General features: G+C 52.3%; 1 protein-coding gene across 2 annotated transcripts in view; it reads right to left on the bottom strand.

Moving 5' to 3' along the window:
- Positions 1-25,344, bottom strand: part of LOC123818903 (mitochondrial intermediate peptidase) — an 86,440-nt gene extending 61,096 nt beyond the window's left edge. Inside the window, exons 1-10 of one of the 2 annotated variants that reach the window (XM_045839240.1) lie at positions 25,069-25,344; positions 22,177-22,350; positions 19,072-19,214; positions 18,267-18,353; positions 14,607-14,670; positions 10,768-10,950; positions 10,069-10,225; positions 6,089-6,137; positions 4,114-4,174; positions 1,464-1,516 (exon numbers count right to left, since the gene is read on the bottom strand). In XM_045839240.1, coding sequence (XP_045695196.1) covers positions 1,464-1,516; positions 4,114-4,174; positions 6,089-6,137; positions 10,069-10,225; positions 10,768-10,950; positions 14,607-14,670; positions 18,267-18,353; positions 19,072-19,214; positions 22,177-22,350; positions 25,069-25,251 — 1,154 coding nt within the window. In that variant the 5' untranslated portion in view covers positions 25,252-25,344. The remainder of the gene's footprint in view (positions 1-1,463; positions 1,517-4,113; positions 4,175-6,088; positions 6,138-10,068; positions 10,226-10,767; positions 10,951-14,606; positions 14,671-18,266; positions 18,354-19,071; positions 19,215-22,176; positions 22,351-25,068) is intronic. The other variant, XM_045839241.1, reaches the window with a different exon arrangement.
- Between the last annotated feature and the right edge of the window lie 2,420 nt (positions 25,345-27,764).

Raw genomic sequence — 27,764 nt, 5'->3', positions numbered from 1 at the left:
AACCAGGGGGCACCACGCAGACCTCCAGAGGGCCCCACTGCTTTCACTGAATCCGACCCATGAAAAATGTCATTCACAAAATGTGATATTCTCTTACAAAAATGTATCACTGGGTTGCTTTTACTTAGTAAGAACTTCTAATCGCTGGCGTAGACACAGGCTTGAACAAGGGCTACCCACCGCTGCCCCAAGAAGGAGTACACCTGCCAAAACGGACCCCTTGCGGTTAACGGGGCCCAAACTCACGATCAGAGTCCAGAGCCCTGGCTTGCAGGGGCGTCTGGTGCACAGGGGACCGCAGATGGCCGCCGCGCCTGCTGCACTGCCTCCCTACCACCTGGGCCAACCTTCATACAGGAGTCTGGGGGCTGTGTGTTAACTGACCCGCCCCCTGCACAGCTATAGCTTCATCTGCATCTCTACCAACCAGAGGGGCTCCACAACAACCAATCAGAACAGTGTTATGTGGACCAATCAGACTGTGCAAATCTGGATTCCTCATCTGCATAAAAGTGGACCAATCAGAGACCAGAGCGGGCACTTCCTCTACATAAGCAGGGTCCCTTTTTCAGGGGTGGGGGTGCCCACTTTTGGAGGCTGTTTCCCAGGACTGCAAACGGCTCACCTGAATGAACTCTCTCCTCTCACCGCTCACCTGAATGAACTCTCTCCTCTCACCCCGCCCCGTGCCGGGGGCTCCTGCTGACGTTGGGCTGGCGGCAGCAGCAGCGGCCTTTAGTCCACACGAGCAGTACGCAGTTCCCGAGAGCCCTAGGTCTGCATCCTGCATTCCACCGCGGACAAACTTGTTCTTAAGAGCTTGGAGCCCCGGCCGAGAAGACACGTCTAACAGAGCGACCCCAGGGCCCGCCATCTCTGCAGGCCAACCGTGCAGCACGCAGGTTGTGAGCGGGGTGGGGTGGGGGTGGGAGCGAGAGCTCGTGGGCCAGGGCGGGCTCTGGCTAGTGCGGCTCGCTGCTGGGTCCGAATGTCATTTCAACCCCTTAACTGTTAAAGGGTAGCTGCGTGTATCCAGCCCTAAAATTACTGCAGCCCGTTGAAGGCCACCGTGAGGCTGACGTGGGCCCCGGTGAACATGGGTTTGACGCCCTGTCCTAGAAGGATGCCCGCAGACGGCCAAGTCCATGCAACAATGCTGTTTCATTCACCCCGACTGATGGCGCAGGGACCACAGCGACCCCCTCTGGTAGACAGCCTCGCTAAGAGACTCAGAGAGCACGCGTGCCTCCCCACAGGCCGTGTGCAGCTCCCTCCCCGAGGGCAGAGTGTGGTGACCTAAACTGCAAAGGCTGGCCGGTGCCGGCCGCCGGCCGAGGGGCTGACCTGGAGGAGACCCAGGCTTGCAGCGCGGGCAGCGGAGGGCGGGGACTGGCTGCACGATCAGTGTGCTGAGTGCTCGATAGACACCAATGCCTTCCTCCCTTCCAAAGGGCTTTACTTACCTTTCTGCACGAAGCACGCCGCTGTAGTAGGGGGGGTCCCACGGCATTAGTTCCTGCAAGGGAAGAACCCACTGTTACGGAAGCTGCTGACTATTTCACAATTTCCATCAACAGTTTAGCTAGCTCATAAAATGTAAACCTGTTTTTAAATCAGAAAAGTCCTAGGATGCCCTAAGAATTCACGACTGGGCAGGAAGCAGCGGCCCCTTTATTTCAGTTTCCTGTGATCAATGCGCAGGGAGGCCCGAGTGAGGCGTGATCCTGGAATCCGGGGGAAAGGTAAACAGATGTCATGCTGAAATGTAAACTAATGAGAGTCAACATTAATAGATTAAGCCAGCCATGTTGAAGTTGCTCCCAACATGTAGCCCGTGCACTAATCCATACAACATACTGCAGGTAAGATTAGTGTACTAAGGCTGAGATTAGGTTCTTTCTATCCCTAAGCAAGAAGCTTAGGGTGGATCCCCAAAATGAAAGCAACCATTTACAATGTAACTAAAGCAGAATTAACTCTAATCTTGGCAAAGAAAATATGTCACAGAGAAACACTGCAACAGTAATTTCCATGACAGCTGTAAAGAGCACTGACAGGGAGAGAGCCCGAGCCCCTGAAGGATCACGCCCCCACACACTGTCGCCGACAGGCGGAGGGGGTACAAGGCAGGGCGCACAGTCAGCCTGCTCAGGGTTGCCTCCTGGGTGACCGGACCTCGCCCAGAGGGGCCCTGTGCCCAGCTCCTGGGACTCCCCGCCCTTCACCACACTCTGGCCACAAAGGCCTCCTGGTGGTCCCTGCTTGCACGGCCGCCTCCCGCCAGGGCGTCTACACCTGCTGCGGCCCCCTCAGAGCGCCCTCCCGCACTGCGGTCTCCTCCCACATCTCCTCCCCCGTCTCCGCTGGAGGTGAGGGTGCGGCCCAGCACCTACAGAGAGCAGCCGCAGCCGCCATCTCCTCGGCGCTGTTCTCCCTGTAGCCATGGTCACCTCAGGACACGGTGCGTGTGTCCTCCCCGTGTTTCCTGTGGTTTCCTGCCCCAGAACGGAAGCCCCGCATGGGCAGCAGGGGCCTTGGCGGCACTGTTCCCGGCTACGTATGCCCCGGTGACACCCCAAGTGTGGCCCGAGACTCTGCATCCCCCCCCCAAAGCTGTGTGCTGAATCAGCAGCACCCCCAAACAGGGCCGCTGAGTGCGCTGACTGTCCGGCCAACCGCCCGGCGCTGAGGAAGCGCTCCGCACGGCACGCGGGCACGAGGGTCCAGGACGGCTCCGCCAGGAGCCGGGCGAAGGCTGGGAACCCAACCTGGCAGCCACTGTCGCCAGGGGAGCAGTAACGACGGCCCCAGGCAGGGCTGTGGCACGCGCACTCAGAGGAGGGGGCCATGGGCCGCAGCCTTGACAATGACTGTGGGGGTGGGGGTGAGGCCCAGGCTGCAGGCCCCCAGACTCACCGGGCCTGGCGCGGGGCTCCAGAGTCCCCACTTCTGCCCAGTTCCCGGGGGCGCCCCCCTGTGGCCAGATGACATGCACGGAGAGCCCCTGGCCCAGGGCGAGCCCAGGTTCTGGCTCGGGGAGTGGGGTGAACGCGGACTCGGGGAGGCCGCCGGCCGGAGAGCCTGCACTGGCGCCCACACAGGGGTGTCCGGGGAAGGCAGTTTCGCGTCGCATGAGCTCGGAACCGACTAGCTCCCAGCGGCACGTTTCACGTTCCCTCCTCCGATATCCCTCCGAGCAGTTCTGACCCACCACCCAGTCTCCGAAGTCGGCTTGCCTACCGGGCCCGAGCGGGCACACGACTAGTTCCTTGGCTGGGCACAGCCCCCCCTTAAATTCGGACAGTGGCCTGCTGCTCCGGGGACGGGGACTTCGGCGGGTTCGTCTAGTCCACGGTGGCAGCACCTGGGAAGCTGACACACAGCCCCCAGAGGAACAGCAGAGACAGCCCCAGCAGTCCGGGGGTGCCCCCAAGGTCCTCACGCTGGGCGCCCCCTCGCTCCGCGGGCGCCCCACTCCCTGAGCCAGCACCCTGGCCTTCAGGACGCGTCAGTCTGCGCTGTCAGGTCAGGCGGTCACTCGATGTGACAGGAAACAGCACGTGTCTTCAGGGCAGGTGCACGTCACCAGTCACCTGTGTGTTTGCTCCCACAGGCAGCGCACACGCGCGTGCACTGCGGCACTGACACTGGTGGCGCCGACCGCCAGCCTCCGCCAGGCTCCGTAAAGGCCGCACCACACAGAGCAGCCCAATTTCTGCAGAAAGGCAGCAGTCTCTGCAGGGGTGTGTGTCAGTGCAGTGTCGATGCACATTTACGTGTGTGGGCGCGTGCACACGCGTTTCATGCCGACTGACACTGTATGCCGAGGGGCCTGGGGCATGTGTGTGCATGTGCACGCGTGCGTCACGCTGACAGCAGGGTGTGCTGCGGTTCCTGGGATACGTGTGTGCGTGTATACACATGTTCCTGGGGCCGTCGGACCCAGACGTCCGGACCAAACGCTCCCGTGCCCTTATCGCCACGGCGGAGGGCTGGACACGAGACCACAGACGCCTTCGGTGCGTCCCCAGAAGTAAGTCCCCGAGTCGAAAGACGATGACCTCAGCTGACTGTGTGTGTTATTAGTAGACACGCCCCGACACAGTCACTTACCGAATTTTGAGGATTTAGTTTCATTTTCATCCCTCGCATCATCTCAAAATCTTTGGCAGTTCTGTAAAATAGGTTTGTCATTCATCGTCATACAAAATTTGAGCAATCGTAGTACAAAAAACTAGGTGCTTATGTTACTTTCCAATGCTCATAAAATCAGAAGTAATTTGTAATGCAAATAGAAACCAGTATTAATCCCAAAGTACACGTCTTGCAAGTACTAAAGCTTAGAAAAATTAGCGATATAACAAACATACAAAGTATTACCATGTTTTTTGGACTATAAGACCCCCCACCCTGCAATTTGGGAGGAATAATGGTTGTTAATGCTGCTGTTGAGTTCTGTTTACATTTACATTGGTGAAATATTGTGTTATTTATATTATTAAATATTTATCACATTTTTTGCTTCAAATTTTTTCCATTTTCCTCCTCTAAAACCATGGTGCATCTTATGGTCCAAAAAACATGGTCATCTACAAACTTTAAATACCTACTTTTTGCTATATCTTAAAAAAGTAAAAATCTAGCATATTACTTCCTATAAAAGAATATTAACATAGATTATCTTTAAGACTACTACTTATTATTTTCCCTACAGAAAAACACCAGCTGCACAATAATCAAATGCATGCTTAATATTTGTGGAATATGAAGTTTCTGTTAGAATTAACTATACTATATATAACTGTAAAAATCTGAGGATGTTTGCTCAAAATATAAACTACATACAAATACAGAAAGAATACTAACACTTAACCAACAAAACAAAGTAGAATAAATTTTCAAGTAACTGCATAATTAACACTTCCTCTTCATTATATCAAAGCCATAGTTATTTGCTGGGTTAAAAATAAAAGTTTAGAATTAATAAATAAAATCCAAATTAGAGAGGATTAGAGAGGCAGGAGTTTAGAATAGAAAATGGAAATTTGAGCTAAAATTCAACATGGTGGTGTAGTCAAAAAAGCAAACAAAATTTTAGACAGCACTTTAAGAAATCAGAGAACCTGACCCTCTTTCTCTTTTGCTAAATTTCTCGGGGCGACACTGGGTAATGAAATGATACGGGTTTCAAGTGCACGATTCCGTCACACCCCATCTGTGTGTTCGGGGCCTGCTGACCAGAGTCAGACCCCTTGGGCACCACGGATTTGCCCCCCTTTACCCTGGACTTCCTCCTGCCACCCCCTTCCCTCTGGCAACTGCCACACTGTCGTCTGTGTCTTATGAGTTTTTAACTGTTCGTCTTGTTTGTTCATTTACGTGCAGCTTTCTATCCCACAAGTGAGTGAGGTCACACGGTCCTTTTCTCCGGAACAGGGCCCTCTCAGACAACCCACCGCAGGCCCCTTCCGGGGACGCAGGTGCGCGACCCCTGTCGGAGCCCCGCCCTCTGCGCAGCCCGGGAGGGGAGCTGGGGAAGGATGGCGGAATGACACAGGCTCGGCCAGGCTGGGCGACGTCGCGGGGGTGGGGTGGGCGTGACCGGAACACAGGGACTCGCCGCCAGAGGCGCGCACTTCCGCCTGGAACCGCAGCCGGTGCAGCAGAGCATCCTCGAAATACAAGAGAGCAGAACGCAGGTCTCCGGCCACTTCTGTGCATGGCCAACGTTTAGGCCAACGGGAGAAAAACACTACTTTCCGAGCTTGCCATAAAATTGACAGTACAAACGAAAACACACAGTTTCGAAACCAGTTGGGGAATTTTTCCACTGCCCATCAGCGATGACCTCCTGAAGACCGGTAACCAGAGGGGCTGGCCGCCGCCCCCTAGGCCGCTGCCACCCGGGAGGCCGCGGGGTGCGTGCCCTGGTGGACTGCGTCCTGCCCGCAGTCCCAGGACCCGAGCCCCTGTTCTGGCGCAAACGCCCTCCGCAGGCCACGCCCTAACACTTGTGTGAGTCAGGTCCTCAAAAGAAAAGCCCAGAAGACAAACAACATCTATTCTAAAGAGCTGAATAAAAACTAACCTTTCTGAAAGTTTGTCAGATAGTTTCTCAAGGAACTCCATGACAGTCTCTAAAAATAAAATAAAAAAAAATATCTTTAATTACATAAAAAAATAAATGTACCTGTGAAAGTTATGATGTGGTGATCATTATTACATACTACAATGCACTCAAATTGATGATTTTTAAAGAGAAGGCAGCACTGCTAACATATACTAGGCAAGTAATAAATATTTCTAGATAACAATAATCTCTTTATCAGAAAAACAATTCAACCAACACAGTAATAATCCAAAGTCTTAGATTATACCTCAAAATGAAAAGAGTTAATGGGAGACTAAAAAGAAAACTTTAAATTTCAAAGTGTTTCTATCTATTTACATGTGTAAGAAAAGAAGTTTCTTGGACATGCCTAATTTTTGCTGAGTTTTAAAGAGACAGCGAGACTGACTTGTGGATAAAATTCAGTCCAGTCTGGACTCTCAAAGCCAGCCCAACAAGAACGCAACACCGGTAACGCCCAGGCGCCCGAGGCAGGAGCACCTCTGCCCACGGGCAGGCACCACCGGACACGAGGGGGGAGCGGCGGTGCCGCGGGCACCGCGGAGCACCCGCACCCCGGCGTGGGTGCAAGGCGGGCCACCCAGGCGGACTGCTGGCAGAGAAGCAGTGGCCTTAACCCGCAGAGGAGATGAGATTGCCTCCGCAGATACTTACAGAGCATTCCACAGAAAACAGAAAAAAACACATTTTTTTCAGGTGGACACAGAACATTTTCCAGGTTAGACCATGTGAGGCCACAAACCAAGTCTCAGTACATTTCATAAGACTGAACATATATCAAGTGTCTTCTCCAGTCTCAATGATATGACACAGGAAATTAAGCTCTAAAAGAAAACTGGAAAAAATACAAAACATGGAAGCTAAACAATACACTATTCAATAATCAATGACTTAATGAAGAATTCAGAGAAAATTTTTTTAAAAAGTATCTGCAGACAAATACAAATGGAAACACAATACCCAAAAACCTCTGGGCACAGGAAAAGCAACTCTGAGAGGAAAATTCATAGGGATACAGACCGGCCACAACAAGGAAATAAGGAAAACCTCAAACAATCTAAACTTATACCAAAAGGGCCTAGAAAAAGAAGAACAAAGCCCAAAGTGAGTAGAAATAGACTAATAAAAGATAAATAAAAACATCAACAAAACTAAGAACTAGTTCTTTGAAAAGATAATAATAAAACACACACACACACACACACACACACACACACTTTTAGCCAGAGAGAGGTACAAGTAAAACCAGAAATGGAAGAGGAGTAATGAATGACAAATGACACACAAATGAAAAAATTCTCAACAAAACGTCAGCAACCCAGTTTTCGGCAATACACTACAAAGATCACCCACTACAAAGCAGTGGGATTTATTTCAGGCATGCAGGATGGTTCAACATCTGCAAATAATCAACGGGATACACCACATAAACAAAGTAACAAAAACCATAAGATTATTTCAACAGGTGTACAAAAGGTATCGCCAAAAATGCAACATCCAGCCCTGGCCAGTATGGCTCAGTGGACTGAGCACTGGACTGCGAAGCAAAGGGTCACCAGTCAATTCCCAGTCACAGCACAGGCCTGGGTTGCGGGCCAGGTCCCCGGTTAGGGGGCATGTGAGAGGCAACCACACAGGGGAAAAAAAATTCAACATTCATTTATGATAAAAGCTCTCAACAAAGCTGATATAGAAAAAAACATACCTCAACATAATAACGGCCAAAATTGACAAGCCCACAACTAACATCACACTCAGCAGTGAAAACTGAAAGCTTTGTCTCTGAGATCAGGAACAAGACAAGGATGCCCACTCTCACCACTCTTATCCAACATAGTATTAGAAGTCCTAGCCACAGCAATCAGACACGAAAAAGAAATAAAAGGTATCCAAACTGGAAAGAAGTAAAATTGTCACTATTTGCAGAGGACATTATATTATACATAAAAACCCTCAAGATTCCACCCCCCCAAAAAAACTATCAGAACCAATAAATCAATGAAGTTGCAGAATAGAAAAATAATAGTCATAAATCTGTTGTTTCTCAACACACATAACAAACTATGACAAAGAAAAAGTTTTAAAATCCCATCTGCAATTGCAGAAAGAATGCCTAGGAATACACTTACCTGCGGAAGTGGAAGACCCCTCTCTACGCTGCAGACTAGGACGTCAGTGAAGGAGACTGAAGATGACACGACACAGGGAAGGACACCTGTGCTCACGGACTGCGAGCATTAGTGCCACTAAAACGTCTCTTCTACTCCAAGCAGTCTACAGATTTGATGCAATCCCTATCAAAACACCTGTGGCATTTTTTCACAAAAATAGGACATTTGTTCCTGAAATTTATATGAAACCACGAAAGACCTTGAACAGACAAATCACGAGAAAGAAGAACTAAGTTAGAGGTGTTATGCATCCTGATTTCAAACTGTACTACAAAGCCATAGTAATCAAAACAGCATGACGCCGGCAAAAACCAGACATGTAGATCAGTGGAACAGAACAGGGAGCCCAGCAGTAACAACATACTTATATATGGTCAGTGAATCAGTGACAAAGAAGAGAAGATATATAATGAGGTAAAGACAGTCTCTTCAATAGGTATGTTGGGAGAACTGGTCAGGTACAAGCAAAAAAAACAAACGCAGACCACTTTCTTACACCATATAGGAAAACAAACTCAAACTGGACTCAAGAACTAAGTGTAAGACCTGAAACCGTACACCCGCCAGGAGAAAACACAGGCCGTGAGCTCTCTGACGTCAGTCTCAGCAACATCTGGTGGGAAACGTCTGCTGAGTCAAGGGCGACAGCAGCAACAATAAGCAGATGGGATTCCATCAAACTAAAAGGCTTTTGCAAAGCAAACCACCAACAAGAGGAAAGAAAGTATTTACAGATGAACATATTCAAAGAGGGGCTAATATCTGAAATATACAGAACTCATACAACTCAACATAAAAAACAAAATCCAATCAAAAAGTGGGCAGAGGACCTTAACAGACATTTCTCCAGAGAAGACACCAGATAGCAAACAAGTACGTGAAGAGATGCTCAACATCACTCATCGTCAGGAGATGGAAATGAAAACCACGATGAGACGTCCCCTCACACCCGTCAGAATGGCCAGGATCACGAAAAGACCACACGTCACGCGTGTCGGTGCGGATGTGAAGAAAAGGGAACCCCCATCCCCTGGGGTGGGACTGGAAACGGGTGCAACCATGCTGGAAACAGAAAACGGTACGGGTATTCCTCAAAAAATTGAAAATATAACTACCATATGACCCAGCAATTCCACTTCTGGGCATCTCTCTGAAGAAAAGAAAAGCAGTAATTCAAAAAAGCACATGCACCCCTATGTCCACGGCAGCATGGTTTACAAGAGCCAGGATATGGAAGCGACCTGTCCATGTCCACGGACAGAGGCGGGGGGAGGGGAAGTGGTGGCGCGCACACACACACACACACACACACACACACACACACACACGGGAACGAAGCTCGGCCACAGAAGGGAAGAACGCCACGCTGCCGCCTGAGACACATGGATGAGCCCAGACGTTACCGCGCTAGCTGAGATGAGTTGGACGGAGAAAGACCAGACCTGGGTGATTTCACTCACGTGTAGAATCCCCAAACAGACAAAACAAAACAGAAGCAAACTCGCAGACAGAGCACGAGCCGAAGGGAGCCAGGGGTCACAGGGTCACAGTAACCAGGCATGGCGACAGACGGTCACTGGACTTGGCGTGGTGATCACTTTGTAGGGCGCATAATAACTGATGAATCACTACATTGTACACCTGGAAGTAATGTAACCCGGGATGTCAACTACAATTAAAAATAAGTTCAAAAATATTTTTTTCAGGCTAGAATCTCGGCTCCATGAAAGCCGCGTTTTGCCATGAGAGGTGGCCACGCAGGCTTACCCGGGGTCTGTGCTATCGTCCCCCGCAGAGCTCTGTGCGAGTACGTGGGGTACCCGACGAGCCGCGCCAGGCGGTCTCTGCTGCTGAGCAGTTCTTCCAAACATCTCAGCTGACTGGCGTTGGGGTAAAGAAAAATTTTGTAAGCAGCTTCTCGCACCTATATTGGAACAGCAGACGATAAAAGGTGTAAATACCATAACACAAAGTCCTGTGCAATAATGCAGGCTCACTCTCACCACTTTATTCTGCAGGTGATCATTGCTATAAAAACAAAATAACGGTTTGCACAAGGTGAATAAGCTTTGAGACCCGTGAGCCAGTACGAGGTGCAAGAACACGCTGGACAGGAGTGCTCTGCTACGGGGTGTGGTCAGACGAAGTGAGCCCAAAGCACCTACCACAAGGCACCTTGAACCAGGGAAGTGGGGGCCAATGGGCATTAAGAAGTCTGGGCAGTCCAGAATGCCGACAACTGCTGTTATTTATCATACTTCAAAAATGAGTTCTTCATAACACGAGATTAAACCACTTTCATCACTCAAAGCATTTATGGAATTAGTAATCCCAAAGTTCAATTTTTAGGGCTTAGCAGCAGCAAAGTGATCCCAATGGTAGGACCGCGTCATCACGGAATCTGGGGTACATGCAGCAGCAGCAGCAGACGGGACCCGAGCCGCAGAGAGAGCGGAGCCCCCATACCAAGTCATCCGGGGCCTCTGCGTGCAGCCCATCCACTACGATGTGGTCCCCGGCAAGAACAAAGTTCTGGTGAATGTGTTCCGGTAGGAGATGCTTCTCTATCTTGGTGGGCAAGTTGGCTCCCATGAGAAACGTGCTGCTCAAGTCCAGGATTCTCACGTTCAGGTCCACTGCTCTTCTGCGCTGTACGTGGGGGCAGTGAAAGTTACTGCACAGCAGTTAAAGTAGAATTTCATGACTAATTTAATAGATAATCTATAATGATGGCAACTCAACATTAATATCTGAATTACAATTTAATGATACTAAATGCACTAAATAAAATGAGTACTGAATACATTAATGTCCTAAACATGTGACATACTATAACATATTAATTCTGTTTTTGAGAGACATTTAATCTCCAGAAAAGGTTCCCATGCTTTAAGACTCACACGACTTCTGGAGTTCTATTTCATGTCTAGGTTAGGCAACTGATCTTCAAAATTAACAACACTAGCAAGTACAGAATCTTCCCTTATCCCCCAAAAGACCTCTTAGTGAAGAGAACTAGTTGAATCCAGTCAATACAATGCTTAAAAGTACTTTTAGATGAAAAGATTAAGTATTTGAAAGGCAGGTGAGAAAATACACTCAGTCTTTGCAGATTAGACTAAAAGGTGGGGGAAGAAAAGGAACTATTGCAATTCTTCACAAGAGTGTGGAGAACCTCCAGCAGGAGGGCCCCTTAAAAGCTCGGACTCGCACAGACTAGGGTGTCTGGGGAAGGATGGCGCCTCAAGGTCAGGGCCAGGGCTGCGCGCTGTGCCTGGCCGGCCTGGCCCTCACTGTCCAGGCCTCGGGTGGCCACGATGATGAGAGGCTGGTGTGGGCACACCTGTGAGAGTTTTCTATCTCACAGTCGCACCTTTAGGACACAAACCCCCTGAGAAACCAAGTATCAGTAAAGGGCAACGCAGATGTTCCGGGCGAGACATGAACTGCGGGGAGGTGTGCGGGAGGCCAGGGGTGAATTCGCGGTCGCTGCCCCTGGCAAACCGGATGGGTGTCGGGTGGGAGCGCGGGCGAGTCCTCCTGGGCCCGGCGTCAACAGTGACTAGCAGGTCCTCAAGTCTACCGTGATTTTAACAAATGATTAAGCAGCACTATTTTTTAAATAAATATACAAGGTGCAGATGTGCACTGATAAGATGCTAAAAATTAAGTATGTATTAATAACCCCCAAAATTTTCGATATAAACATTTTAAACTTCACGTGAAAACAATTTTTCAGATTTCCCACACATCTTTTCTGTCTACTTTGTTTCTTATATGGTCCCCTAGCACCACCTAGTGGTAACAAGTAGAATAACAGAAATGATCAAAGAAAAATTCCAGGGTTGTTGCAAAAATTTTCCCCAAAAGCCATTATCATGAAGGTAAAAAACGACAAAATTAATTATTCAAAAGTATTTGTCATCTGTTGAGATTCCTGAAAAGTAAAAACTGGGTTTACTTCCCAACTTCAACAATCGGCTAAGCATTTCACCATCCGGAGATAATTAAACACACAGTTCTCTGAACTCTGAGATGCCTATGAAATTATTGTTATCTATTATATAATTGCTAATAAACATATACGTCCTTAATTTTAAACCTGTAAATTATATTCAACGAGAACTTTCAAATTAAATAAGAAAAAACCCCAGAAAGAATATAGAAAGACTATATGTACGCCTTTACAATTTGTAGCTACTTGGGTTTATTTCACGGCTTTCCTTGAAAGAGTGCAACATGCCCTCCTCCCGCCCTGCCCTGGTGCAGCGCCTTTGAGAGTGGCACGGAAGGTACGGGAGGAAACTCAGCAGGCCGGCTCTCCTGGCACCCCTTGTCCTGTCCGTGGGGTCCCAGGGGTTACTCCTCGGGAAGGGCAGCTGTTCTCGTACAAACATACGAGGAAAGCAGCAAGGTCAATGCTAGTGAAACTGACCTTGGCCTGACACACACTACCTTCAAGTAAAGTTTCAAAAACATCCTTCATGAGGACTAAACAAGGTAATAACGCTACCCAGCTGCATCTTTCCTCCTGAAGCTGCCCAAGTGGACTGCTACTAGCTGGCGTTGGCGGGACTCATTCTGCACCCACGCCGTGTTGCACTGAGTCTGGAACTGGCAGGCACTAGAGCCACGGCTCACACTCTCTGCCCCTGACAGGCCTACAATGCAGACAAGCGATGCAGTAACAGCACCAGCAGGGCTCCGAGCAGCTGCCACCGCCGGTAAATGCCATGTGCGTGGAGTGAGTAAATGCACGTTCCAGTGAACCCGGGGGACTGACACAGCAGCTTTGCAGACACCGCGGGCAGAAGAGGGAGCTTCGCCAGGGAAGGCCGGCAGGCTGAGCCGGAGAGCATGCAGTGGGGACACAGGACGGCGGGGGGAGTTGGGGGGATCACGGGCCCACCCGCACCTCCTCTGAGGCCCAGGGAGAGCGGGGCGGCCCTGCGTGTGCCGGTTGCTGTTTGGACTCTCACAGCAGGCGACGTGAAGTCGCTGAGAGGCCTGGGCAGGAGGGAATGGCCGAGTTGGGGCTTTCAGGAATGTCCCACCGTTCGCAGACAGGACGCGCTGACACCAAGGGGGCCCACTGGAAGGACAGGCTGGGCGGCCTCCAGAGCATCTGACGTGCAGGGTGGGCAAAAGTAGGTTCACAGTTGGGAGTTCATAAAACACAGCGTTTTTCATGTTGTTATGTATTAATGATTGTATTGCTTTCCACATGAACAACTGTGAGCCCACCTCTGCCCCATCCTGTGTGTCATAGGCCACCAACTAGCTCTGTGACCTTGTGTAACTCCCGCAGCTCCCGGGGGTCTCAGTTTCTCATCTAGGAAACAGGAATTAACAGCAGCATCAGCCGTAACAGAGGTCCAACGAGAAATGTGTTTTCAACAGCAAACGCTGCATCGCTGTTGACTGGGAGTGTCAGGAAGACACAGGCCCTCAGGACAGCCCAGAGACTGGGTGATGGGGATCAAGGTGAGTTGTTTCGGGGATGCAGACAGGTGCGGGAGGAGCTCCATGAGGGACCTGGCCACCGGGTAAGACAGGAGAATGCTGGGAAGGGGAGAGTGAGAGCGGGCTCAGAGAGCGGGGCACCACCGGTGCGGAGACACGGGCACTGGCCGGCGGAGGGACGGGGCGGCCGTGCAGGCCGCATGAGTTCGCAGTGCAGCCGCTCCGCCCAGTGGTGCTGGGAGGGCATGTGTGGCTGAGGGTTCGGCCACAGGCCACAGACCGAGTCCTCAGGGCCACACACACACATTGGTGTGTGAGTGGCCCCCAGCAGGCTCAAACCCAGCACCCACCAAAACAGCAGTGGCTATGGCACGTGCCACGCACCCATGATCCTCCAATGAGGGGTCTGGACGGTATACAGGATGATGTCCCTCTCATCCCAGCTCGAACCCCGCAGGACCCCCGCACGCTGCTGCAGGGACTGAACTGTGCACCCACCGGACACGCCCGTCATGCGAGGAGGTCTCGGTGACGCCCCTGCACTGCACCTCCGGATCTCAGTCTCCCGGGGGGACAGCTCTCCGGCCCACTTGCCTGGTCTTTCCCGACGCTGCTCTCCCACCTGATCCCCAGACACCTCACGCACCCTTGCTGTCTGAACCATTTTCAGTGCGGAATTACCGCGGCCGAGGGGCCAGCTTCCCAAGAGCACTGCATTCAAACCCCCCTGTCGGAGAATTTCATGATGTACATGGCCCAAGAGGCTTCTCAGATGCAAATTCAAGCTGCACTGAGGAAATGTGAGCGGAACAAGACCCACAGCACAGGAAGGCGAGCTTTACCTCTTCTTTGTCGAGATGGATTCCGCTGATTTCAAAATCAAACATGAAGAGCTCAGCCACGCGCCTGGAAGGAAAATGAGTGCCGGGTTATAACAGGTAAGGGTAATTATCAACAAGACAACCATTTTTTGCTAATAAATAGGCCTTTCCCAATCTTACCGACAAAAGGCGGGATGTTTCCCCCCACGCACGCACTCACGCACACAAGACCCGCAGCCCAGCGGGTGTCTAAGCTCCGACGTGGGCGGCCGTGTCTTCCCAGCGCGCTGGCCGCACCGGGCGCGAAAACTGAGCCGAAGGAGGGATGGTCACTCCACTGAGGGCAGGTGTCTCTGCCGCCGTTTTCTAGAGCACCTGGGAACCTTCCTCGGTTCCCAGCACCTCGGCTGTCTTCCCTTCAAACGGCGCTCGCTGCCTACCGGGTGCGCCTACCGGGTGCGGGGCACCCACTGCGCCCCCGTGCGGCGAGGACGTGCGGCAGCTGCGCGAGCCCGCGCCCGGTCGGACTGGGACGCATGCGCAGTCTAGCAGGTGAGGGACCGCAGCTGCACTCTAACCTGACCGGGCTGCGACTGCCTGTGTTCCGCAGGGCGTCACCTCCTAAGGGGATGAGTCCTTTCCAGACGAGTGAGCGAACACAAGGTCGAAGGAACAATACATTTCTTAACGGGGATGCGAACGGAGTGTCTGCTGAGCTCCAGGAGGGACGTCGATAATGACCTAATGACCGCTCCCTGGCGGCCACACTGAAAGCACCGCCGCCCAGCCCTCCTTCGCTGCTGGAGAGCAGGCTCTTCCTGGGCTCCAACCCGCCCTCCGCTTCCCCGGACGCTAAGTTTGCTGCCGCCTTGGCGGGAAGACCCCTCACAGTGTCAAGACTTACTATGAGCATGCTTTGTAGAGGTCACTCTCGATCGGATCGTAAGGTGCAGCGGCAAACCGAAAGACAAGGCCGAGTTTCCCTAACCTTCCCTTAACGCCACGGCTTCATCGGAACGTCGGGCAGGAGCAGCGGCGACAAGGAACCACGCAGGGGAGGGGTCCTGGCAACCCTGCGGAAGGGGCCGCTGCCCAGGGCCCCCCCCCCCTCCCCGCACTAGTTCACACTTGCAGGCACACTTTCCCTTCTGCACTGCACGCTAACCAACGCCACTCACTTACGCATCAGGAACCGGGGGGATAGAAACACTGGGTGTGAAGGAGCAGCACACGGGAGAAGATGGGTGTGCACCGAAGTAGGGGACCCTCGTGCTGCGCCCCAGAAGCTCGGGCTGGGCACCCCGCTCTCCACGTGCGTGGGAAGGGAGCTGAGGAGCCTGACCTGCAGGAGGCCACGGGCTAACCGATCTCATCCAGCATGACCCCAGACATCCCGGGGCCAGGAAACGGGCGATGTCCTGCAGGCGGCTGTCCCCCTCACCCTGACCACAGCCCCCGCTGACGGGCCATCTCCGCTCCAGCCCTGCACGCCCGTGAGATGACCTCTCCCAGACGCGGCGCCTCCGCTCCACTGGCACTCGTGATTTCCACCTTAAACACCGTGGGGCGGACACTCGCGTCTTTACGAAGTCACGGGGCGAGAGGCCTTCACTGCACAGCCAGAAGTGCTGTACGTGGGCATGTAAGTACAGCAAGCAAAGAAAAAACAACAAACAGTCTCAGCCAACCAATGTTTAAACATCAACATGTGTAATGCAAAACAAGAGAAACTACTGTAACCTCCTCTTTACGTGTGGGCCTGTCCCTTTAATTGCAGAGCACAGATCTGTGAGGCCGCCAGGGCGATCACTGCAGCTCCATCCAAACCCCAGTAATTAAAACCAAACAGTTCGTACTTGGACAATTTTTCAAAGGCCTCTGCGTGAGATTTTCAGTTTTTCTTCCAACTATTAACAGCTACTCAGAATATTAGACCCTTCGAGGCTGTGCTGCAAGCTGTGGTTCTTGGCTAATGAGAATGGTTTTCTTTTTAATCCTGCTGCAAGCCTGAAACCAATTTCGAGTGTAACACCTCTTTCTGCTGACACTTTTTTCCTATTTTTCTGGAATGACGTTATCCTGGTATTTGGTCTACTCTTCTGGCTCTCCTGGAGTTTTCATAAGCGACGTATTTATCTTTCTGATTATCGTGCTGATGGACCCTGAACGAGCGGAATTACACGTCTAAAATTCTGAAAACTCACGGGAACACATTAATAATCACTACTGAAATTCTTGCAGCATTTTCTTTTCTCAGGGCCATGACGACCACGTTTGCTTACAGAAATCGGCGGCATCGGCACCGTGCCCAGCACACGGCAGGCACTGGGAAATGCCTGCCGGGTTTCTGAGGGGACAGAGGGGCGTGACACATGTCCCCTTGCCCGGAGGGCCATCACCCCCAGGCGCGGGGCCGGGTGGGCTGGGGGCTGGGGGAGGCCTGGTGGGTTGCTGGTCCAGAGACGCCCACGCAGAGGCGGCACCTCTGTCCCTGTGGACACCAAACAGGGGCGACCGGTGCATGGCTCACGCCAACAAGGGGAGCACTCCCTGGCCCCGGGTCCCACCTGCGTTCACCGGGCTGCACCGCTCCCGAAGCGGGACTGAGACCCAGCCACGAGGGCTGCTCCACCCCGCTTTCTCTTGAACACCTGTGTCCCAGACACTGACTGCTTCTCGGCATCTCTGTGCTTCAAAACCACGGCTTTCACTGCTCTTGCCAATCAGGCTACCTAAAGCCGAGGGTCACAAAGTTGTAACAAAGACTGACCGTGGGCACCAGGGCCCATGCAGCGCAGCAGGACCGCCAGCCTCTGCACGCTGGGCAGCCGGGGGACGGCTCCCCCATCACGGCGCCCCCACGCCACACCGCGGGAACCCCAGCGCCCGTCACTAGCGGCCCCCCTCTAGCAGCCAGCGGCGCTGCACTGGGAAACACAGGCCACATGGAGACGGGACGGAGGGGGGGCCGGGGGAGGGAGGGCCGAGGAGTCAGAGGGAGAAAGTGACCCAGAAATAACAAGTAGCTGCGGGTAAGAAAACATGTCGGTCTCCGCGCTGAGACACGAACAATATCCGGGTGGGTTACCGACAAACCCTGCAGCACTTACTGTGTAAATAAGTAACGGGAGCAAAGACATACGCTCTCCAAAGTCCTAGGCCAAGTGTTTCTGTCTATTAACTCAGCAGTGGAGCCTTTTCAGTATAGGTTAATAAATGCCACAAGTCACCAAAGCAAACCCTTTCAAGGCCCTTGGCAGCAGCCAGCAGCCGAGGCCAGTCCGCCGGCACCGTCTGGCGGCGTCCATGACGCGCAGGGCTGAGTGTGAATATCCACTGCTCACGGGTCTCCACGGCCCGGGTCGGCAGCCGCTGCAGCCCCGCACGGGGCAGGTGCCTGGGACGTAGCAGTGACCACCACCCACCAGACCCCTGTTCTCAGGGAGCTTCAGTGAGGCAGAGAAGTGGGAGGTTAGCGCATGAACAAGGTGCTGTGGGGAGAGAGCAGCCCCGAGAACCAAAACCAAGGGGTGAGGGGCGCGGCCTGTGCGGAGATCTGGGAGGAGGCACCCTGGGGGAGCCCCAGCTGCAAGGCGCTACCTGCACAGAAACCCCCGGACGCACCAGGGCCTTCCAGCCCCTCCCCAGCCGCAGGCCCAGGGCCCACGGGGAGACGCGCACCTGGTCTCTGCATCCAGGGAGTCCATGAGCTTTTCATCGGCCAGTAGTCTCTGCAAACTCTGATACAATTCCACATTTGTGTTCAACCTAGAAAAAGCACAAACAAAAAAATTAAATGAGTTTCCAACACCTTCCTTTTGGCTTCACATCAGAGGAACGATGTCAGATTGCAGCCAGAGGCCAGAGGACTGAGGTCTGCTTTTGTCTCTGGCCTAAAACATTTAAACTGACCTTAAACCCACTTAACAGAAGCCACTTCATCACAGCCACGGGGACCACAAGGCCACTGCGGGGAGACACCGCTGGCTTCTCGCCCACCCTGCGGTCCACAGCCACCCGCAGGGCAGCAACGGAACCACGCGGCAGGGGGTCTGGCCACCCCCGCTGGCCCCTGGGGTACGAGGAAACCCCTGAGGCCACAGAGACGACGTGCGGATGCTGGGGTCTGCCATGCTCCTGACCCCATCACGAGCACTTTATATGCAGCATTTTACTTTCATCACAACCCTAGGAGGCGATTCATTTTACCCCATTTACAGACAGGGAGAGTGACGGGAAAAACAAACACTGAGCTGCAAGGCAGGCTGTTCATGCTGGGAAGGGGGGTGCGGCGGTCCGGCCCCAGGTCCCCACCCCCAGGTCCCCCACCCTGCAACCCCGTGCCCACCACCCTGGGCGGCTGCGCAGTATTCACACACCCCCAGCCCCCACCCCGCGGAGGGGTTGAGCCCAGGGAAACCGTTCCTAGAGCGCAGAGCCACGGATCTGCGCTGCCCGGTGCCGTCACAAGGGGGACGGAACCTACTTCTCCACTACGGTGCCGATGCTTCTGCAGGCTTCTTCCGCCGCCTCTCTGAACGCTGGCTCGGGGTGGGCGATCTTCACAAAGTCGGCCTGTTGGAGGGGAGAGAAAACCAAAGGGGCTGGATGGAGGCTCTCTCCCGAGACCTAGGGGCAAAGTGAAACCCGTTTTCACAAGTGCCATCCGGCGGCCTGCGCGCTCCCGTCGCTGAGGCTCTCCTCACGCGTCTTCTTGAACGGCACGTGGCTCTCCCTCGCAACCAACCAAGGGAGTCTCGGTCCGAAGACTTTGATGCTTTCACTGAGTTCCTCTTAGAACAGTCTTTCTCCTGCAAACCTACATACGTGCTGGACAAATGCTTCCAAATTCTATAGTTCCACAAAGTGGCCTCTTGTTCAGAGGTTCTAAGACTCTCTAATCAAACTGGGGCTCGCTGTGGTTCTCAGGTGAGACCTGGCTCCAGAGGACGGCCTTGGAGGTTTTCCCTCGTTTTCACACTGACACACACTACAGGTTCAAGACCCATTCGACGACACCCCAGCTTCCGCGTGGGAAGCAAAGGCCCACTTTTCTCTCTGTACAGCCCCTCGGATGAGCCGGCGCGCCCGGTCCCAGACAGACGCGCACGGCCGCCAGTGCTGGGGAGGCTGCTGCGCTGACCTGGGGCTCAGCCGAGCTGGAACTCCTTCTCTCTTTTTAAAGAACTAACGCAAAAACTAGAGTTTACTTTTAATCTTAACGGCAGCACATTACAAAAGAAAAACATAGGAAAACCACAAAATATTACACATTTTTCCCTTGGTTCTGTAAGAAGAAAACATATATGACTTATAAAATAAAGTCACCACAAGTAAAATTTCCTAATTTTTTATCAAATAAATAGTTTTTAATGAAAAATGCTTAAATACAGTTTTACACAACCATTGATGTAACAATAACGTTGGTACCAGGGCACCTGAAAAATGAGCTATGTAACATTACATCGTATTGTATAAATTACCCATTTACAGTGTTGCAGAATTTACAATCCATATTAAAATTTAAAACACTAGCGTACATTTAAAACTCATTTGCAACAGTGATGAGGAAAACAACACTGTTACATAGCAACTGAACTGAAAAAGAAACCAAACTGGAAAATACAGTTTATAAAATTGATATCTTATAATGGCATCAAACTGACTGGCAGGTAAAAACTTCAAAATTCAAAAACAAAGAAGGTCCTCTGAATTTTTTTTGCCCAAAGATTTACATACATGTTAGTATTTAATGAGATAGTACGCTTCATAAACATAAAAGCCTTCAAAACCGGGACAAACTGGGGCCAGAGAAGGTACCGTCTGCCAGCAAAGAGCAAGGGCGAGCGGTGGGAACAGCGGAGGAGCACCGCGGGGCTCCCCGGCAACGAGCCAAGGAGCAGCTGGGCGGGGAGCCCTGGGGTGTTCGAGCGCGCGAGCAGACCGCACGTAGTGACCGCCGCGGACTAGCGCCCCCTTCAGGCCGCAGTGACACGACCAAGCAGAGGAGGTGCCAGCCCTCCCACCTCTGCGCCGTCCTGCGAAGCACCTGCACACACTTCCTGGGGGGTCGGAGCCGGCGCCCCTTACAGCCCAGACCCACCCCCGGAGCCCACAGTGCGTCCCTGCACCCTGGAGAAGCCCTTGCCGGGGCTCCAGCAACGCCCTCACCCCAGGGAGCTCGCCCTGCCTGTGTGGCCATCTGCGAGGTGTCCCTGCTCGATCTGGGGGTGTGCAGGGAGAAGACTGTCTGAACAACGAAAAAACAAACGCGAGGAGGGTAAAAGTTTTCAACCTCTAAGGTGTGAACGATTCCAAACACCTGACACTTTAGAAGAGACAAACCACAGAGAACAGCGGTGGTCGGAGCAAAGAGGTGAGAAGCCGGGTAACGATAAAAGAAGTTTTGGAGTGACGGGGAGCGTACGCATCCTGGCTGTGGTGGTGGCTGCATGGAAAACGAGCTAAAATCCATAGAGCTTACCACCCCGCAAGTCAAGTTTACCGTGTGGTGTTTTTAAAATACGTAAGAACTTTTTTAGACGGTGGGGAGTCTACCCAACTCCCCAGCCTCTCCAGGTAGGACTCATCGGACCCGAGCAGCTGGCCGCCCCTCGAGGGCGCGCAGGCCAGCGGGTGGTTAGCAGACTGCAGACGGGCTGCCCGGACTCACGCCCCACTTCACTGCCTATGGCTGGCTGACCTGGGACATGTCGCTTGGCCTCTCAGAGCCTTCCTTTGCTCATCTGAAAGTCAGACACGGTGAGAAGGTCCAATCACCTAATCCAGGTGGGCGGTTACCAGGGCTCGTGCCTGGTGAGACCGAACAGACAGCTGATGCTGGATGAGGTCAGAGCCCGCATCCCTCCTACTCACGCCTGTGTGCCTACTCACGACTGCAGCCGGCCCGGGGCGGGGCCCGGTGTCAAACGGACGTGAGGGGAGGGGAGGGCTGCACACAGCCCAGCACCGGGCGCAACAGCAGGCCTCACCACGAGCCCGCGTTGTGGGCCCCTTCGCTGACACGACTGATCAGGGTGGGACCCTCCCGGGTCTACTGCAGGCCCCGCCTTCTGTCTCGGCGGTGGGTTTCCCAGTGGGTGAAGAGACCCAGGTCTATTTCTATTTGAACTTCAAAATGTTAAGGAAAAAAACTCTTTAATATGATTGGTTTGATGTTAAAATCTTACTTTTAATTGCACAATACATTCCCTACAATGTTTATAAAAACTTTTTATAAGATTAACTTGATTGCAAGTGAGCAGATAATTTATTAGAATTTTGGTTAGACGTTTTCATAAATGAAGAATCTTTGTCATACAGAAAAACGTCATATGAGTAATTCGTCTTTTATGACATATTACATGTATATTTCATTAAACATATATCTAAAAGTACAAGTTCTAAATATCCCCTTTGCCTACGTTTTTCCCATTGCTAATGACGGACTTCACTGTAACAAACGACACCCAACAGCTCTCAAACAGTGCAGACATTTTTAACCTGACAGTCTAACATGAAACCCCGTAAACCTAATCAACTGCCCCCAGTTCGGCGGAGAGGGAGTTTCGGGCGTCCCGGCGAGCCTTACCAAGTCCGCCACCCGGCAGAGGGCGTCGGAGAGCTCGTCGAAGATGCGCACGGTCTGCGGCCCCGGCGGCGTGGAACACGCGCGCGCCACCAGCTGGTCCGTCTTTCTCAGGGCGTTTTCCTGCGCCACACGGAACCCTTCTGGGGCGCTGAGCTCAGGAACTCCAAAAAGACCCTGAAATTCAACGAGTATTCACAATTTATTATTAAAAATATGACCTTTTATAAGTATGTATATTTTTTCATAAAGAATATCTTGGGTTTTGCAGGCTTATTATATATTTGAACACCTGTGATCATAGATACCACTTTCACATCGCCCATGTTTTAAAAGTGTCATTTTTCTTCAATTTTCTATTATTTTATAAAAAACACAATCCAATACAATGCAACGATAAGGGTTCCAAACCAAGCCTGCACTACTACAGAACCTAACTCCAAAGCGCTCGCTTACAAAGCCGAAATGAGAAGACACACGTGCTGGAGAACCAAACGCCACCGAGTCCACCCGCCAGCGCCCAGAGGAGACTGACAGGTGCTCGCTGCGCCCGCCACCAGCTGTGCGACTCCGGCCCTCGCTCTCTCCGCCTAGGCCTCAATGTTTTCCCTGAGCACAGCGGGGATTACAGTGCACACCTCCCAGCTCTCATACAAGCACCGGGTTAGAAAATACATGTCACGTCCTTAAGACACCGTCCAGCACCCAGTGAGGTCCAGTACAAAGCACCGATCGGTTCCACAACAGTACATCAGGGACGACGAGCAGATTATCGAGCACAAAAAGTTCTGAGAGACTGGATAAACGTGATAGACCAAATCACCGGCTGAAACTGGCAGCAAATTCTATCCTTTCCAGAAGCGCTTCACATCCTGATAAAGCCAAAAGCCACTCATCCAACGGGAGGGGCCTTGGCCCGAGCCGGCTGCAGCACGCCTGCCGCGGTGCCCAGCAGGACGGGAGGAAAGGCCGCATCCGCCGCCAGCCGGCAAGTGCGCTGTGTGCGGTACACAGGTTTCTCCCGGGAGCCCCGAGGTCGCAGAGCAGGAACCACCGCTCACCTCTCACGGGTTAGTCAACAGCTTCGGGGGGAAGGAAAAGGCTGAGGTCCGGCATCAACCGCCGCAAAGTCAGAACCTGCGCAGGCCCCCTACGCCCCAGAAGCCCACACCCTCTCCATACTTTTCTGCGGACATCGGTCTGTCTGCTCCCGAGAGGTCGAGTCCGTAGAGGCAGAACCCTGCCCTTCCTCACTCAGCCAGCTGCCCCCCAGAGCGCCCGATACACGGGGAAGTGGGACCAATCGCAGTAATGGAGCGGATGCCGAACTTGGTAAATTACCTTCGCAGGTGCTTCACACTCCGGTTTGGGGGAATACCAGGAGGTGAAACTCTCAGGCCTGAGAAAGCTCACGGATTCCGCAAGAAGGGAAGTGAAGGTGTCCACCTCTCTGCAAACTGCACTAACAAGCTGAAGAAAACAAAGACAGTGGGGGGGCAGAGCAGAAGCAGAACCAAAAGATAAACCTGATCTTCACACCGATTTCATGAGTCAAGTACAGGCCAGTCCCGCTCCCCACGGCACCTGCTGATGCTTCTCTCGGGAATTCCAGATCTCAGACCTCGAGGCGTGGCAACACTAGGAACTACATGAACCTTTCTGTGTTCAGTCAAAAACCAACTCACATAGTGGAAAGTCTGGGTTCAGCACCCACAAGCAAGAGGCGTCCAAGGACAGCGAATCTAAAATCAGTTCTATTTCACCCACCCCCAAACCAAGCTCACTCTTCACTTCCCTCCACTCAGAGCTTAAAATTGTGTTTTCACACCAATTACAGTAACGCCAACATTATTTACCTGCATGGGAGATGGTGTGGCAAAAATCACTTGGAAACAAAGCTAATGGAGATAAAGTTTAAAAAAAAAAACCACTTGGAAACAAAGCTAATGGAGATAAAGTTTAAAAAAAAAAACACACACAGTTTACAGCAACCATATCCTACACGCTACTTTATATGCAAGTTAATGGTATAATGAAGAAACTGTAAAAAGGCAAACGTCAAAGTGAAGCCTAAAACGATCGACACCCACAAAAGCAAAGGAGAACGGGTATCGGGTGAGTCCCTTTCGAGCCTGCCTTCCTTCCGCCTTTAATGCGGCCACTCAATGCAAGCTATTAATTGAAGTCTGAAGCCAGACACCACGCTGGCCGGCGTGGATACAGAAATGAGTAGAAACTGAGGAATTCAGCCAGCCATTTCCTGCAGGCAGAACTCAATGTGACCCACTCCATGGACCTGAAGGAAACTAAGCTCTTCTCAAAAGATCTTTTTGTTTTAAGGAGAGAAAAGAAAAAAAAAAACCACCACAACAAGAGAGCCCAAAGCTTTAAAAAAGTTGATGCAATTTCGAGCATCACGGAATTACTGATGACAGCACTTAAGGCAAGTGTGTTTTTGCAAAAAGAACACGTGACACCGCCTGGGAACTCGCAGGGCCGGGCCCCTCCGGCACGCGCGAAGGGCTGGAGCCCCAGGGAACTGGAGCAGGGTCTGGGCTGCGTGCGAAGGGAGGGCGGGACCGGGCAGACTAAATCACTTGCAAGAGGCGCAGTTTAAAGTTTCCGTGGAGCAAGGGATCATCTGAAGATACGTCCTAGGACCCAAACTGAGATGAGGGGACCCCTAAAGACCGTTCTGCTCCCTTTAACCCAGCCCCTCAAAGAGGTGATCGGCCAGGAGGTCACCAAGAGCGCTAACACCACCCCGCTGTGCAACGCGTGTTCGCAGCCCATCTTCTTCCGGATCCCGCAAAGTCTGCCCCCATCCCCGCCCCGCGGAGAAGGGGACCAGCTTCTCCCGGGTAAACAAGCGGGGCCCCTGCTCGCGCCGCTCACCCGGCGCTCGCCAAACAGGTCCAGGCGGCTGCCCTGGGGCTTGACATTGAAGGCGGCACCCACGGGAGACCAGCTGGTGCTGACCCCTCGGCGCCCGGCGCCCAGAAGTCCCAGGCACGCGCGCCCGGGCAGCAAAGCCGCGGCCCGGGCGGCAAGGACCCCCGACAGTCCCTTACTCAACATCGTGACCCCACAGCAACCCGCACCCCACACTGCTGTCCCACACGGGTGCCTCGCGGGGAGCGGGCGCGGGACGTTTCCAAGGCAGCGGGCCCACGCCGGTCACGTGAGGCCGTCACGCTCCAATCGGAAAGTGCAGCCCTCAGGACGTGAGCACGTCTGCGTGCCTTGGGCAAGAGCGTCGCCTCGCCTCTGGCTCAGCCGCCGCTGCGATCTTGCGCCCCCTTGTGCCTGGAGTCAGGAATGGCCAAGGATTACCTTCCCACCCAGTGACTAAATAGAAATAAGCATTTCCTTTCCTTTCCCCTAACGTCCTCTAAATACAGACCAGAGATAAATCATAAGATGGCTTCTTTGAGCACTACAATGATATCAAAGCTGTCTTTCCGCAAGAAACACATATGCAAAGGATTCTTCAGATAACGGAAATGATAAAAAGTTGCAAATGCATCACAATAAATAATGCAGGTATGTAAACATTGACTCTCAGAAAAACAGCAAGTTACCCAGAATTGGTTTTAGAAATAACTTTCCCCCATTCTCACCTTTTCATGACGATGACAATAATGAGCGTTAATTAATACAGCAAAGTCACCTAACCGCGTCTTCACCACGCTGCACGTCTCCGTCATTCCGCTGAACAGCAGGAAGGCCGTGAGAGAGGTGGCATCGTCCGCACCTGCACACAAGCCATTCAGCCCGGCCTCCTGTCCCCCGCATCCACGCCTGGTCGCCGAGCCTCAGCTGCAGCACAAGGCCCGCGAAGGGGGGTCCTCGGAGCTCATCTAACCCTCTTCCATGTGTGCAATTTTTACCCCGCTTTTGACCCAAGGTCGCTGCACATTCCCGGAGAAAACACTGGGTCTGGCCCCGCGGAGGTGGCCTTGGCCAGGGCAGGAGGGAGCAGGCCCGGTCGCCGTGGGCTCAGTGGAGGAGGGGAGGGGGGGACTAGAGGCAATGCTGTGAGTGACCCTTGCAAGGAATTTTACTTCGAAGAGAGAAGAAATCGGGAGGTAACTGGAAGAAGTGGGATCGAGAGAGTGTTCTTTGGGGGCCCGGTGGGTGGGATGCTCAGGAATACGGACGGGGTTTAAGGAGCGAGGCTTTTGCTGGATCAGTCCTCCGAGAGACTCGGAGAACTGCGCTCAGCGGGGCGCCTGTTCCCACCCGCTCTGCTTTCACGCCGCGATGCGGCTTCTCCACTGAGTCTGGACACCGGCACTTTGCTTAACCTTGTCATTTTCTACTGTTTTAACGTCATTTTCTACTGTTTTAACTTTAATTATTGAGAATATGTTTTTACTCTTTAATTAGAGCTGACATACGATATTGGATTAGTTTCAGGCGTACAACATAGTAATTAGATATTTATATAATTTGTGAAGCAATCTCCCCCATACGTGTAGTGCCCACCCACCTGGCACCATGCACAGTTACTAACTTGACTCTAGGGATTATTACTGTATCATCTGTATTGTATTATCTGCACTCCGTATGCAGTACTTCACATCCCTGTGTCTGTTTTTATACCTGGAACTTTGTTCTTTTTCATCCCTGTCCCTTTTTTCACCCACCCCTCTAATTACCCCCCATCTGACAGCCATCAGAACGTTCTCTGTACCTATAAGTTTGTTTCTGTTTGGCTTTTTTGATAGGTTACATTCTATTTTTACATTCAGCTTTTAACTCTTGAGGTAGGAAATGGAAGACAAATCCACAATTCTTATAGGAACTGCCGATCAGAGGTAACGATAAATGTCTCCATTCCACTTTCAACTTGTTTCTCTCAGGCATTAAAAGCTACACTTGAAACGTACTGCTCTTAAATGTAAGGAGCAAAGACACCCGTCCCATTTATGCTTATAATTTATGCACTTCTGGCTCATTACTTGCATCTCTTTTGTCCTCCTCACTGGAAAGCCCTGACTTTTTAACCTGCCCTGCGGGGGGAGGCGGGGCGGGCAGGCCTCCTGCCCCCTGCATGGAGTACCTTGACCTTCTCCAGACCCCAGGCGCCGGGACGTGCTTCTTAAAGCAGGACGTCACGCAGAGTTCCTCGGGTGAGTGCATTAGGGCTTGAACAAAGCAGGCAGAAAGTTCTGTTTTGTTTCCATTCTGATTTCCGAGAACTCACAATCCAGAGAAGGTCAAGGCCTCAGCAGCGGCGGTGGGGGAACAATGATGTCTTCAAGCTCTAGTTTACAGCAACTCTCAGGTTCCTTGGGAGGCTCGAGAGCTGGGAGCCCACACTTACAAGTCTGGGTATGACTGCATTCGCTCTTCCTCTGCTGAAGGCGGATAAGGGGTATTGTAAGTGAGTAAGTCACGTAGAGAGTCCAAGTTTGGGTCTGCCGACCAGCAGATCCTGCGATGAGGATTCAAGGGCAAGTTATTTATCTGGGGGGTCTAGGAGAGAACAGGAGAAGTGGGAAAGTGATCCAAGGATGGGAAGGAAGCTGACAAAGTGAGTGTTGTCAGGCCAGCCACTGCTGTGGTTGATGGTTAGGGCTTACGCC

This window comes from Phyllostomus hastatus, unplaced genomic scaffold (assembly GCF_019186645.2).
Source record: "Phyllostomus hastatus isolate PE091 unplaced genomic scaffold, TTU_PhHast_1.1 phas_contig_29, whole genome shotgun sequence".
Taxonomy (NCBI): Eukaryota; Metazoa; Chordata; class Mammalia; order Chiroptera; family Phyllostomidae; genus Phyllostomus; species Phyllostomus hastatus.
This window is presented reverse-complemented; position numbering and strand designations above follow the sequence as displayed.